Source organism: Micromesistius poutassou, assembly GCF_964030765.1.
Source record: "Micromesistius poutassou genome assembly, contig: SCAFFOLD_1680, whole genome shotgun sequence".
NCBI classification, from domain to species: Eukaryota; Metazoa; Chordata; class Actinopteri; order Gadiformes; family Gadidae; genus Micromesistius; species Micromesistius poutassou.
In genome coordinates this window covers 1-10,791 of record NW_028178638.1, presented here as the reverse complement: position 1 = coordinate 10,791, position 10,791 = coordinate 1, and the positions used below count along the sequence as shown (strand labels likewise).

At 51.6% G+C, this 10,791-nt stretch overlaps 1 protein-coding gene across 1 annotated transcript; it reads left to right on the top strand.

Annotated features, from left to right (window-relative positions):
* Positions 1 to 690: 690 nt before the first annotated feature.
* LOC311373516 (brefeldin A-inhibited guanine nucleotide-exchange protein 1-like) lies at positions 691 to 10,769 on the top strand (the record flags this gene model as incomplete). Its single annotated transcript, XM_084490267.1, has 12 exons — positions 691 to 948; positions 1,413 to 1,500; positions 2,572 to 2,612; positions 2,923 to 3,092; positions 4,399 to 4,550; positions 5,859 to 6,031; positions 6,550 to 6,710; positions 7,031 to 7,161; positions 7,907 to 8,036; positions 8,661 to 8,796; positions 9,682 to 9,820; positions 10,709 to 10,769. Coding segments are annotated over exons 1-12 (1,524 nt in total), but the record flags the coding sequence as incomplete, so codon positions are not given.
* Positions 10,770 to 10,791: the final 22 nt, after the last annotated feature.

The following is a 10,791-nucleotide window of genomic DNA, read 5'->3' as shown; positions in this document are numbered from 1 at the left end:
CTCTCGCTCTCGCTCTCTCTGCCCATCCCAGTGAGGGCAGTGGTCTCTCTCTCATTCTCCCTGAATATGATAGAAGTATACTTTATGCTGTCATCCTCACTCCCATCTCCCTCTCAGTCGGTCTCCTCACACTTCAAATGACAGAGTGACAAGACGTCTGGTGCTCCTTCCCCTGGGCATTCACATCACTGTCTCCCCCTCGCTGCCATTTATCACCAGTCGTCTCCTGCTCCTCTTCTCCCTCCTCCCCTCCACCCTCTCTGCTCCTTCCTTTCATCCTTAACCCCTCCCTTGGTCTGTCTGCATGATGCTCTATTGTTCCCAGCCTCTAAGCCACTTCCTAAGCGACTTACCCTCCAGGCTGAGAAGATAGAGGCCTCAGGTTCCCAGCCTCTAAGCCACTTCCTAAGCGACTTACCCTCCAGGCTGAGAAGATAGAGGCCTCAGGTTCCCAGCCTCTAAGCCACTTCCTAAGCGACTTAACCTCCAGGCTGAGAATGTAGAGGCCTCAGGCCTTCCCAGCCTTAGTCGCTTAGGAAGTGGCTTATTGGCTGGAGCTATAAGCCACTTCCTAAGCGACTAAGGCTGGGAACCTGAGGCCTTCTCAGCCTCAAGGGTAAGTCACTTAAGTCACCTGTCACCTCGAGGCTGAGAATGTAGAGGCCTCAGGTTCCCGGCCTGTAAGCCACTTCCTAGCGACTTACCCTCCAGGCTGTAGAGACTGTAGAGGCCTCAGGCTCCTCGTTCCTCAGCCTCCTCTAAGTGACTCGTGTCCTGAGTCACTTGCCGCTCTTCCTCCTCAGATCATGAAGTGCATCAGCCAGCTGGAGCTGGCTCAGCTGATCGGCACGGGGGTGAAGGCACGCTACATCTCCAGCACGGTGCGCGGCAAGGAGGGCTTCATCACCAGCACCAAGGAGCACAACAGCGACGAGTACCTGGGCCTGGGTGAGTACACCCCCCGCTGGCCGGGGGTGGGAGGGCCGGTGGGGGTCAGTACGCCCCCCGCTGGCCGGGGGTGGGAGGGCCGGCTGCTGTAGTTAGGATCAGATTTGGTACCACTGAGATTAGATTATATTTAGGTTGTAAACAGATCAGGTTCAAATTCGGTTAAGATCCTGATTGGATTATATTCGATTTAGATCTATATTTAGAGAACATTCAGATTAGATTCAGATTCGATCTACATTAGTTTAGATTCTGATTATATTTAGATAACTTTCAATCCCAAAACCTGCTCTAAATGCTGCTTAGATTAGTTTTAGAAACAGATTAAATTTAAATTAAACGATCCAGGCCACCACTCTAAGACACCCAGTGTTTTATTGATGAGCTCTGACTCCTCCTCCCCATGAGGTCTGACTCCTCCCCTGAGCTCTGACTCCTCCTCCTCTCCATGTGTGGTCCAGTAGGAGGGACGACGGACCGCAAGCAGATCCTCAGCATCCAGGAGTCCATCGGGGAGACCAGCTCTCAGAGCGTGGTGGTGGCGGTGGACCGGTGAGGTCATCACACACCTCCAGGCCCTGGAGCCTGATTGGTCACACATCTCCAGGCCCTGGAGCCTGATTGGTCACACACCTCCAGGCCCACAAGCCTGATTGGTCACACACCTCCAGGCCCTGGAGCCTGATTGGTCACATACTGTAACCTGGTGCTGACATTATCACACATGATGATGTGTGATGGGTTAGGGGGAGGGGAGAGAGAGAGAAGAGAGAGAGGGAGGGATGGAAGGGGAACCTGGACTCTTTTAAAATAGGCCTGAAAACCTTTTTATTCAGAAAGGCCTATGGCTGAATGGCTCAATCTTTATTGAGTATGCTTTTGTTTTCTTTACCTTGCTTTTAACTTTTTAACCTTGTAGCACTTTGAGATCTCTTTGATGAGAGGTGCATTAGAAATTAAATTTATTATTATTATTATTATTAAGAGGAAGGGGAGAGGTGGGGGGGGGGCGAGGGGAGAGAGAGGGAGGGAGGGGGGAGAGAGGGTGAGGGATGGAGGGATGGAAGGGGGGAGAGAGGGAGGGGGGAGCAAGGGGTGAGAGAGGGGTGAGAGAGGGGGAAAAGGTAGATGGGGGACTTGAGGGCGATGGAGGAGGAGAAAGGAGACAGAGGGAGTGGTGAGAGGGGGGAGCAAGGGATGGGAGAGGAGGAAAAGGTAGAGGGGGGAGTTGAGAGAGGGAGGTTAGGTTAGTCACACTCTCTCCGTCACATTCTCAACTCAAGCATACAGTGTGCAGCCAATGAGATCCAGCAAACTGCCACATGTTCATTAAGAGAAGCGGAGGCAGATGTATCGGGGAACTACAAGAGATGTAGACGAGGAACGTCCCAAGTCCTATGGGACTGCATCACCCCTTATGTTGGTTGTCGGTGTGTTGAGACGTGTCTTCACAACACTCTAGATAGTTCCACACATTGATCTAGATGGATGTTTCAGAGCTCTGTCGCACCAATCACCCGCCTCTTGGATTGAAATTGATCTCTGGGGCCGAAGTGTTGCAACGCATTGCAACCGTCGTAAGTCTTCACAGCCCAGTGTCTCTCTCTGTTCTTAACCTTTCAGGATATTCACGGGATCAACCCGACTGGACGGAAACGCAATCGGTGAGAGGCTGGATCATCCTCACGTAACAAATATTAGAATAAACCAACAACAGCATCGCCCCGCAGCTCCTGTATTTACACAACGGTACCGTGATCCATATTGACCTCTGATGTCTTTTATTTGTGTGTGTGTATTTGTATTTGTGTGTGTGCCTGCTTTTGTGTGTGTGTGTGTGTGTGTGTGTGTGTGTGCCTGCTTTTGTATTTGTATTTGCGTGTGCGTCTGCGTGTGTGTGCCTGCTTCTGTATTTGCGTGTGTCTGCGTGTGTGTGTGTGCGCGTGCGTGCCTGTGTGTGTGTGTGCTCTCCAGTGGACTTTGTGCGTTGGCTGTGTGTGGTCTCCATGGACGAGCTGGCCTCCCCCACCCACCCGCGCATGTTCAGCCTGCAGAAGATCGTGGAGATCTCCTACTACAACATGGGCCGCATCCGCCTGCAGTGGTCCCGCATCTGGGAGGTCATTGGAGACCACTTCAACAAGGTGCGTGGCCATTGGTCACTTGCTTTGATGGGCGGGGCTGCCACACCAATACATTGACCTGAAAGGAGGAGGGACTGTTTCTCATGTTTAGAATGACATATACATTTTGGAGTTGTTGTTGACTTTGTTTCCTACTGTTGTAGTGGTTTAGTTTCCTGGGAAAATTCAGATTCACTGTTTCCTGAATGTTTGCCTGTTGTCAGTTTACACAGACACAGAGACAGACACACACACACACACACACAGCTTTCTCTATGACGCTGTCAGCGTTTTTGAAAAAAACAACCACAGCATTGTGGCTGGTTGAAAACACACGGGAGCATCACTCACTGGAACCAGAACTGAAGAATCTCTCAGCAGCCGACCGACCTAGAAGGAAAAACGTTCACGATAAAACATGACGACTGTAAAAGCAAAAATAATGAATAACCCAAACAGGTTCGGAGAGAGAAATCACCAGTGTGGTCTTATTGGTCCTGCTCGGTGGAGTGGCCATTAACCACCAGGAAACACTTGCTCTCTGAGATGGACAATAGCCGCCCACTCAAGGCCTCATCTGAGAACGTCCTTGATGGAAACGCTCTCGGTTTATGGCTGAGGTCATCATCGTTACCCTCTCCTTCTGACCCTGGTCTTGATTCCCCCTGAGTGCAGCGTCAGGGCTGGGTTAACGGGCCTTCAGGGACAATACTGTTACCTTAACTTCCTGATGGCCTGATGCCCAGATCCTGTGATTGCCTGTCGGTTGACATGAAGTCGTCCTGTTTTCTGATTCTTTGCAAACCCTGGTGCCTCGGGCTTACCTGCTGTTCAACAATCAAGTTGTATTATTCTTAACAGAGGGTTTAATCAAAGGGAACTTGATTCAGTCATGGAGGAGCAGGTGTAGGGGGGCATCTCGTTGTGTACGTGTTAAGGGCTGATTACGGTTCCACGCCAACACATCGCAATGACTCCGCAGGCGCTTCGACTCAGTCGTGAACCTTTATGGTTCTGCGTCAGGTTTTAATAAGCAGCCCAGTCACAGCCCTCGCTGCTGCGTCGCCTCGGCAGAAGGGCACACTTTTTGGGAGGCGTACGTCGGGCTCCTTGTGGTGGACGCAAGGAGGGTCCACAAGGACGCAAGTGACCCCCTTTGCGTTGCATGAACGTGGGAACCATAATCAGCTTTAGAGTGCAGACGTCGGGAGTCGAACACGCAACCTTCGGGGCCGGGAGTCTAAACACACTCTGAAGTGAAAGGAAGAGACTTGATATCACACGGAGCAGTGCAGCTTAATGTCACCGTCTGTACCGCCTCCCCCAGGTGGGCTGTAGCTCCAACGAGGACGTGGCCATCTTCGCCGTGGACTCCCTGCGGCAGCTGTCCATGAAGTTCCTGGAGAAGGGCGAGCTGGCCAACTTCAGGTTCCAGAAGGACTTCCTGCGGCCCTTTGAGCACATCATGAAGAAGAACAGGTAGAGTGAGATAGAGGGAGTGTTACTGTAAACGAATCCTCACCAGGTAGAGTGAGATAGAGCCAGTGTTACTGTATACAAATAATAACCAGGTAGAGTGAGATAGAGGGAGTGTTACTGTAAACGAATAATCACCAGGTAGAGTGAGATAGAGCCAGTGTTACTGTAAACGAATAATAACCAGGTAGAGTGAGATAGAGGGAGTGTTACTGTAAACGAATAATCACCAGGTAGAGTGAGATAGAGCCAGTGTTACTGTAAACGAATAATCACCAGGTAGGCCGAGGGTGTCTTTATACAGGTAAGAAGAACAGTTAGTGTTTCTTTACACATCATGAAGGTAACAGGTAGGCCGAGGTAGACTCTGTGTTTGTGAATACAGTAAACAGGTAGTACATACGACGGGCATCTGACTGCAAAGCTTACATCATTGTGGGTTCTTTGTTTTCAAGGCCTCTCTCACATGGTTGTTGAGTCCATCTTCTCTGACTCATCGTGACAAGTCCCCAGAACTCTATTCTCTCTGGTTTCTCACTCTTTCGCTCGCTCTCTCGCTCTCTCATGCTCTCCCTCTCTCGCTCTCTCTCTCTCTCTCTCTCAACACATGTTGTTGACGTCCAGTTCTGGTTTGTATCTCCACGGTCTGACTCACTTCAGTCGGTCATTCAGTGACTCCTTGCCAAAAACCTCTTTCTGCTGATAAAAATTAAAATATATCGGGGACCCCCCCCAGCCTCTAGTCTGGTCCTCTGCTAACCATCCACCCCTTGCTCTAACCACCAATCAGAAGTGGTCTTAGCTGAAAAAAAAAGCTCATTCACTTTGGTTTTATAACTCTCTGCCCGTGTCACTGTGACCACAGTCACAGACGCGTTGCTCTTGTTGCAACGCTGATTGATAAAACAAACTGAAGTCTGTTCGTTGTGTGTTCCTCTGATGAGCAGGAACAGGACGGCTCTGTGTTCATTACACCAGGAACTGCTGATGGAGTCATCAGCGCACGGTTCATCCAACGCAGCCCAACAGGGATTTCTAAACGTTTTTAGAGGTGGGGGGGTCAGGGGTGCTGCGCAAGGACTGCGGGACCTTGAGGATTTGAACCTAGAACCCTTCTCCCTTTACCACTAGAGTCTATCTGGCTCCTGAATCAAAGGAAGGTCGTTATTATGTGACTCTAACATCGAGCAACGCAGCCCCTCAACGCTACAGTTTGGAGAGTTAGTAACCGCCGTCCCCTCACCCATCCCTCCCTCTCTCCTCCCCCCTCTCTCCCCTCTCCTCCCCCCTCTCTCCCCTCTCCTCCCCCAGGTCTCCCACCATCAGGGACATGGTGGTGCGCTGCATCGCCCAGATGGTCAACTCCCAGGCGGCCAACATCCGGTCGGGCTGGAAGAACATCTTCTCGGTGTTCCACCTGGCTGCCTCGGACCGCGACCAGGGCATCGTGGAGCTGGCCTTCCTCACCACGGGCCACAGCGTCAGTGAGTCTCCTCCTCCTTCTGCTCCTCTTCCTCCTCCTCCTCCTCCTTCTCCTTCTCCACCCTCTCCTCCTCCTCCTCTTCTTCCTCCACCATCTTCTCCTGTTCCTCCTCCTCCATCTGCTCCTCTTCCTTCTCCTCCTCCTCCTCCTCCTTCTGCTCCTCTTCTTCTTCTTCCTCCTCCTCCTCCTCCTCCTCCTCCTCCTCCTCCGTCTCAAGTATGTGTCACAAACGTGATCTATGGGAACATTTGTTTTGGTCAAATATCATAGTAAGAAATCGATGACGAGCTTGAGTTGAAGTGTGGCCTGGCAGTGTTTAGTCCATGTGGCCGATAGTTGTGGTCCAATCACTGTCCAGAAGACCACCGGGGAGTCATGGCAGCTATGACTGACAGGCAGGTGTCAGGCTGAACCACAAGGCCAAGTATGTCCTGCCCCCCCCCCCCCCGTATCAGTCTTATTTTAACCTCTCTCTCTCTCGCTCGCTCGCTCGCTCTCTCTCCCCCCCCCCCTCCTTAGCGAATGTATTTGAGAAGCACTTCGCGGCGACCATCGACTCCTTCCAGGACGCGGTCAAGTGTCTGTCGGAGTTCGCCTGCAACGCCTCGTTCCCCGACACCAGCATGGAGGCCATCCGCCTCATCCGCCACTGCGCCAAATACGTGTCGGACCGACCTCAGGTCAGCCTCCGCCCGCCCCTCCGCTTCCTGTTCAGGTTCCTTTAACCAACAAATTTAAAATCAGGAAGAACTTTGCACCATGAAAGCCTCGCAGAGGTGTTTGTTCATGGTTGCTTGTGAATATTAATAGAAGTACAGGTGTGTGCGGCCATGAAAGTCCTCGCGCATGCGTGCGTGCGTGTGTGTGTGTGTGTGTGTGTGTGTGTTTGAACGTGCACGTCCGTGCGCACGTCTGCTTGCGTGCGTGCGTCTGTGCGTATGCGTGCAGCTGTGTGTGTGGGTGAGGGAGTGTCTAACCCCATCCACCTGGTTCCCCTCAGGCCTTCAAAGACTACACCAGCGACGACATGAACGTGGCGGCAGAGGACCGGGTGTGGGTGCGGGGGTGGTTCCCCATCCTGTTCGAGCTGTCCTGCATCATCAACCGCTGCAAGCTGGACGTGAGGACCAGGTAGGGCGGAGTCTTCACTCTGGATCACAGCCTTAGTTAGAACAGCCCGTGTCTATGTAGTAGGGCTGTAACGATACACTCATTCGTACAGAGAATAAAGTTAATAAAGTTTTTATTGATTATCACACAGTGTCTCGTCTTGTCCTGATGTTTTGTGTTGAGGACCACAATGGAAGTCACAATCAAGTCCTGGACTTGATTGTGTTTTTATCCTCAATTGCATTTGATGTCTATTGTGTAAGGCATTTGTTTGATACAATTTAATAAATCAAATCAAAATCCAATTGTTTAATAAAAATAAAATAATAAAAACTGCTGTACTGAAAAACGTACCGAACCGTGACTTAATAACCGAGGTACGTACCGAATCGTGACTTTTGTGTATCGTTACACCCTTACTATGTAGGGTTCCATAGTAAAGTGTGGAACCATGGAAAAGGTTCAAACCTCTTTTTTCTTTACAAATGATGAATACAATTTTAAAAAATGCAGTACCTAGTAGTGTGACATGCACCATTGAGGGATTGAATAACAATAGTACAACATCTTTATTAAATACTGCCCAGAGGCTTGTGCTTATAAACAGTGTTTTGGTGACAGTATAGTCTGTCGTCCAGTACCACGCTCTGTCTATTAACTCAATCCCTCGAGAGGAGGCCCTTCCGGCCCCCATGTTGTATGGGGGCCGGACCCCAGGAGGGCCACAGGAGGTGAACCAAGGGCCCTGACGCTGTGTGTCCCTCAGGGGCCTGACGGTGATGTTCGAGGTGATGAAGACGTACGGCCACACCTTCGAGAAGCACTGGTGGCAGGACCTGTTCCGCATCGTCTTCAGGATCTTCGACAACATGAAGCTCCCGGAGCAGCAGACAGAGGTACCTCCTCCTCCTCCTCCTCCTCCTCCTCTAACAGACGGAGGTACGGCGTTAGGGCAGCTCCTCCTCCTCCTCCTCCTCCTCCTCCTCTAACAGACGGAGGTACGGCGTTAGGGCAGCTCCTCCTCCTCCTCCTCCTCCTCCTCCTCTAACAGACGGAGGTACGGCGTTAGGGCAGCTCCTCCTCCTCCTCCTCCTCCTCTAACAGACGGAGGTACGGCGTTAGGGCAGCTCCTCCTCCTCCTCCTCCTCCTCCTCCTCCTCCTCCTCCTCTAACAGACGGAGGTACGGCGTTAGGGCAGCTCCTCCTCCTCCTCCTCCTCCTCCTCCTCTAACAGACGGAGGTACGGCGTTAGGGCAGCTCCTCCTCCTCCTCCTCCTCCTCCTCCTCCTCCTCTAACAGACGGAGGTACGGCGTTAGGGCAGCTCCTCCTCCTCCTCCTCCGATCCGCAAGTGACCCATGTGACCTCTAGTGACCCGGCCAATCACAGCAGTCCCGTGTCCCCTTAGCCCTACCCTTTGGTTATAGAGTTAGATCTCTAGATCTGTTCACCAATAATCCAGTGAGTCTCTCTGTGAGTCGACCAATGAGTGTCCTCTCCCCCCCGGTCATGTGTCCTCAGAAGGCGGAGTGGATGACCACCACCTGTAACCACGCGCTGTACGCCATCTGTGACGTCTTCACGCAGTACTTTGAGTCCCTGAGCGACGTGCTGCTGGACGACATCCTGGCCCAGCTGTACTGGTGTGTGCAGCAAGGTGAGACCTCAGGGGGACGGGAGAGGTCAACGGGGGGGACGGTGGTCTTATGTGAGGCGCAGCACGGTGTCTGGAGACATTTGTTTTGGGATTGTTTAATGCTGATTTAAAAAAGCTTTTCAAGAGAGTCATGCATAGAATCGTTGTGAAGCATTAATTAGTGATTCGGCCAAATTCATGTATATTTAAGCAATAGATCACGACAGGCTGTGGAATGTTCTCATTATACCACAGTTAAGGGGCGTTGTCCGTCCCGACGCGCAGCGGAGGGACAGCGACCCCCTTAACTGTGGTATAATGAGCACATTTCACTGACTGAAGCTTTTATCAATCGGTTACGTAAGTATGGCGAAATGAAAGTCATAGACACAAGAATGTAGTTCCTCCTGGCTGCCTGCAAAGTACGCGGCGGTTGCTATGCAATACACTGTAGCGTCCTTCAGAGAGAAGGCTAGAGACGGTAGTTTGGTTCGCCGGCAATTTAGCCTACTATCGACCAGTTCACTCACCGTGTGCCTATTGCTTTACAACATTTCCACCCTCTCCATCAATCAACATAATTTTAGGCTTCAGTGAACTATGATATTGCTTTTATATATAAATAAACAACAGTTCAAGTTAGGCGCGGAGTGATACGGAACTCTGTAAACTGAACAGGCGTCATAGCTGTGTGTATACGCTCAATATACAGTTAGGAACCAATCAGATCGCTTGATTTAAGCCACCCGTTTTATAAATTTATTTTTCTTCTCTACCCAACTCTTTCTTTATCCCACTTCCCTCCCCTCCCTCTCCATTGACCTCTCTCTACCTTTCTCTCTCTCTCTGTCTCTCTGTCTTTCCTTCTTTCTTCTTTTTCTCCTCCTCCTCTCTCGCCCTCCCCAGACAACGAGCAGCTGGCTCGCTCGGGCACCAACTGCCTGGAGAATGTGGTGATCCTGAACGGGGAGAAGTTCTCCCTGGAGGTCTGGGACAAGACCTGCACCTGCATGCTGGACATCTTCAGGACCACCATCCCTCACACGTAAGCCCCCCTGGCTGGCCTCCGCTCCATCTCCTGACGGCAGGAGAACACGGGGCGGCATGTGACTCAGGAGGTAGAGCGGGTCGGATGGTAACCAGAAGGTTACTGGTTCGATCCCCGGCTCCTCCTAGAGGAGTGTGGAGGTGTCCCTGAGCGAGACGCCTCACCCTGACTGCTCCTGACCAGCTGGCTGTCACTGTGTGTGAATGTTAGGCAATATTGTAAAGCGCTTTGAGTGGCCACTGGTTAGGAAGGCGCTTTATATACCGTATAACATGAATCCTGTTAAACGGTCAACAGAGAGCACGGATGGTTGAAGATGAAGATCCACCTTCTCTTTCTGTACCAAGTTTTCTGTCTTTATCCGTGAGATAGAACCGGACTGAAGGGTCATCATCGTGGGTTCGATCTCTCTCGGACAGATACTCATGTCTTCATAGTTTGGTTTCAAACACTGATGGCTTTGCCGTCATCGTCTCTCAGCCTCAAGTGAAATTGGCTTTGAGATAAAAGTGAAATAGCTCAATATAAAGTTATGTAGGCTTATCGTTTTCGTCGTCAGAGGAGATCCCCTGGGCTCCACAGATAGCTGATACGTGATCTCTGACTACCTTGATCCTCATGGTGAGGCCTGTCTGGACCTCCATGAAGCCTGGTCTGAGACTGGTCTGACCTCCATGAAGCCTGGTCTGAGGCCTGGTCTGAGGCTGGTCTGAGGCCTGGTCTGAGGCCTGGTCTGAGGCCTGGTCTGAGGCCTGGTCTGAGGCCTGGTCTGAGGCCTGGTCTGAGGCCTGGTCTGAGGACTGGTCTGAGGACTGGTCTGAGCCCTGGTCTGAGGCCTGGTCTGAGGCCTGGTCTGAGGCCTGGTCTGTGTGTTTGTGCCCCCAGGCTGCTGACCTGGAGACCAGAAGGAGACCAGCTGATCCAGGACATGTCTGACAAACAGCTGGTGAGTCCTGCCGATCTACACC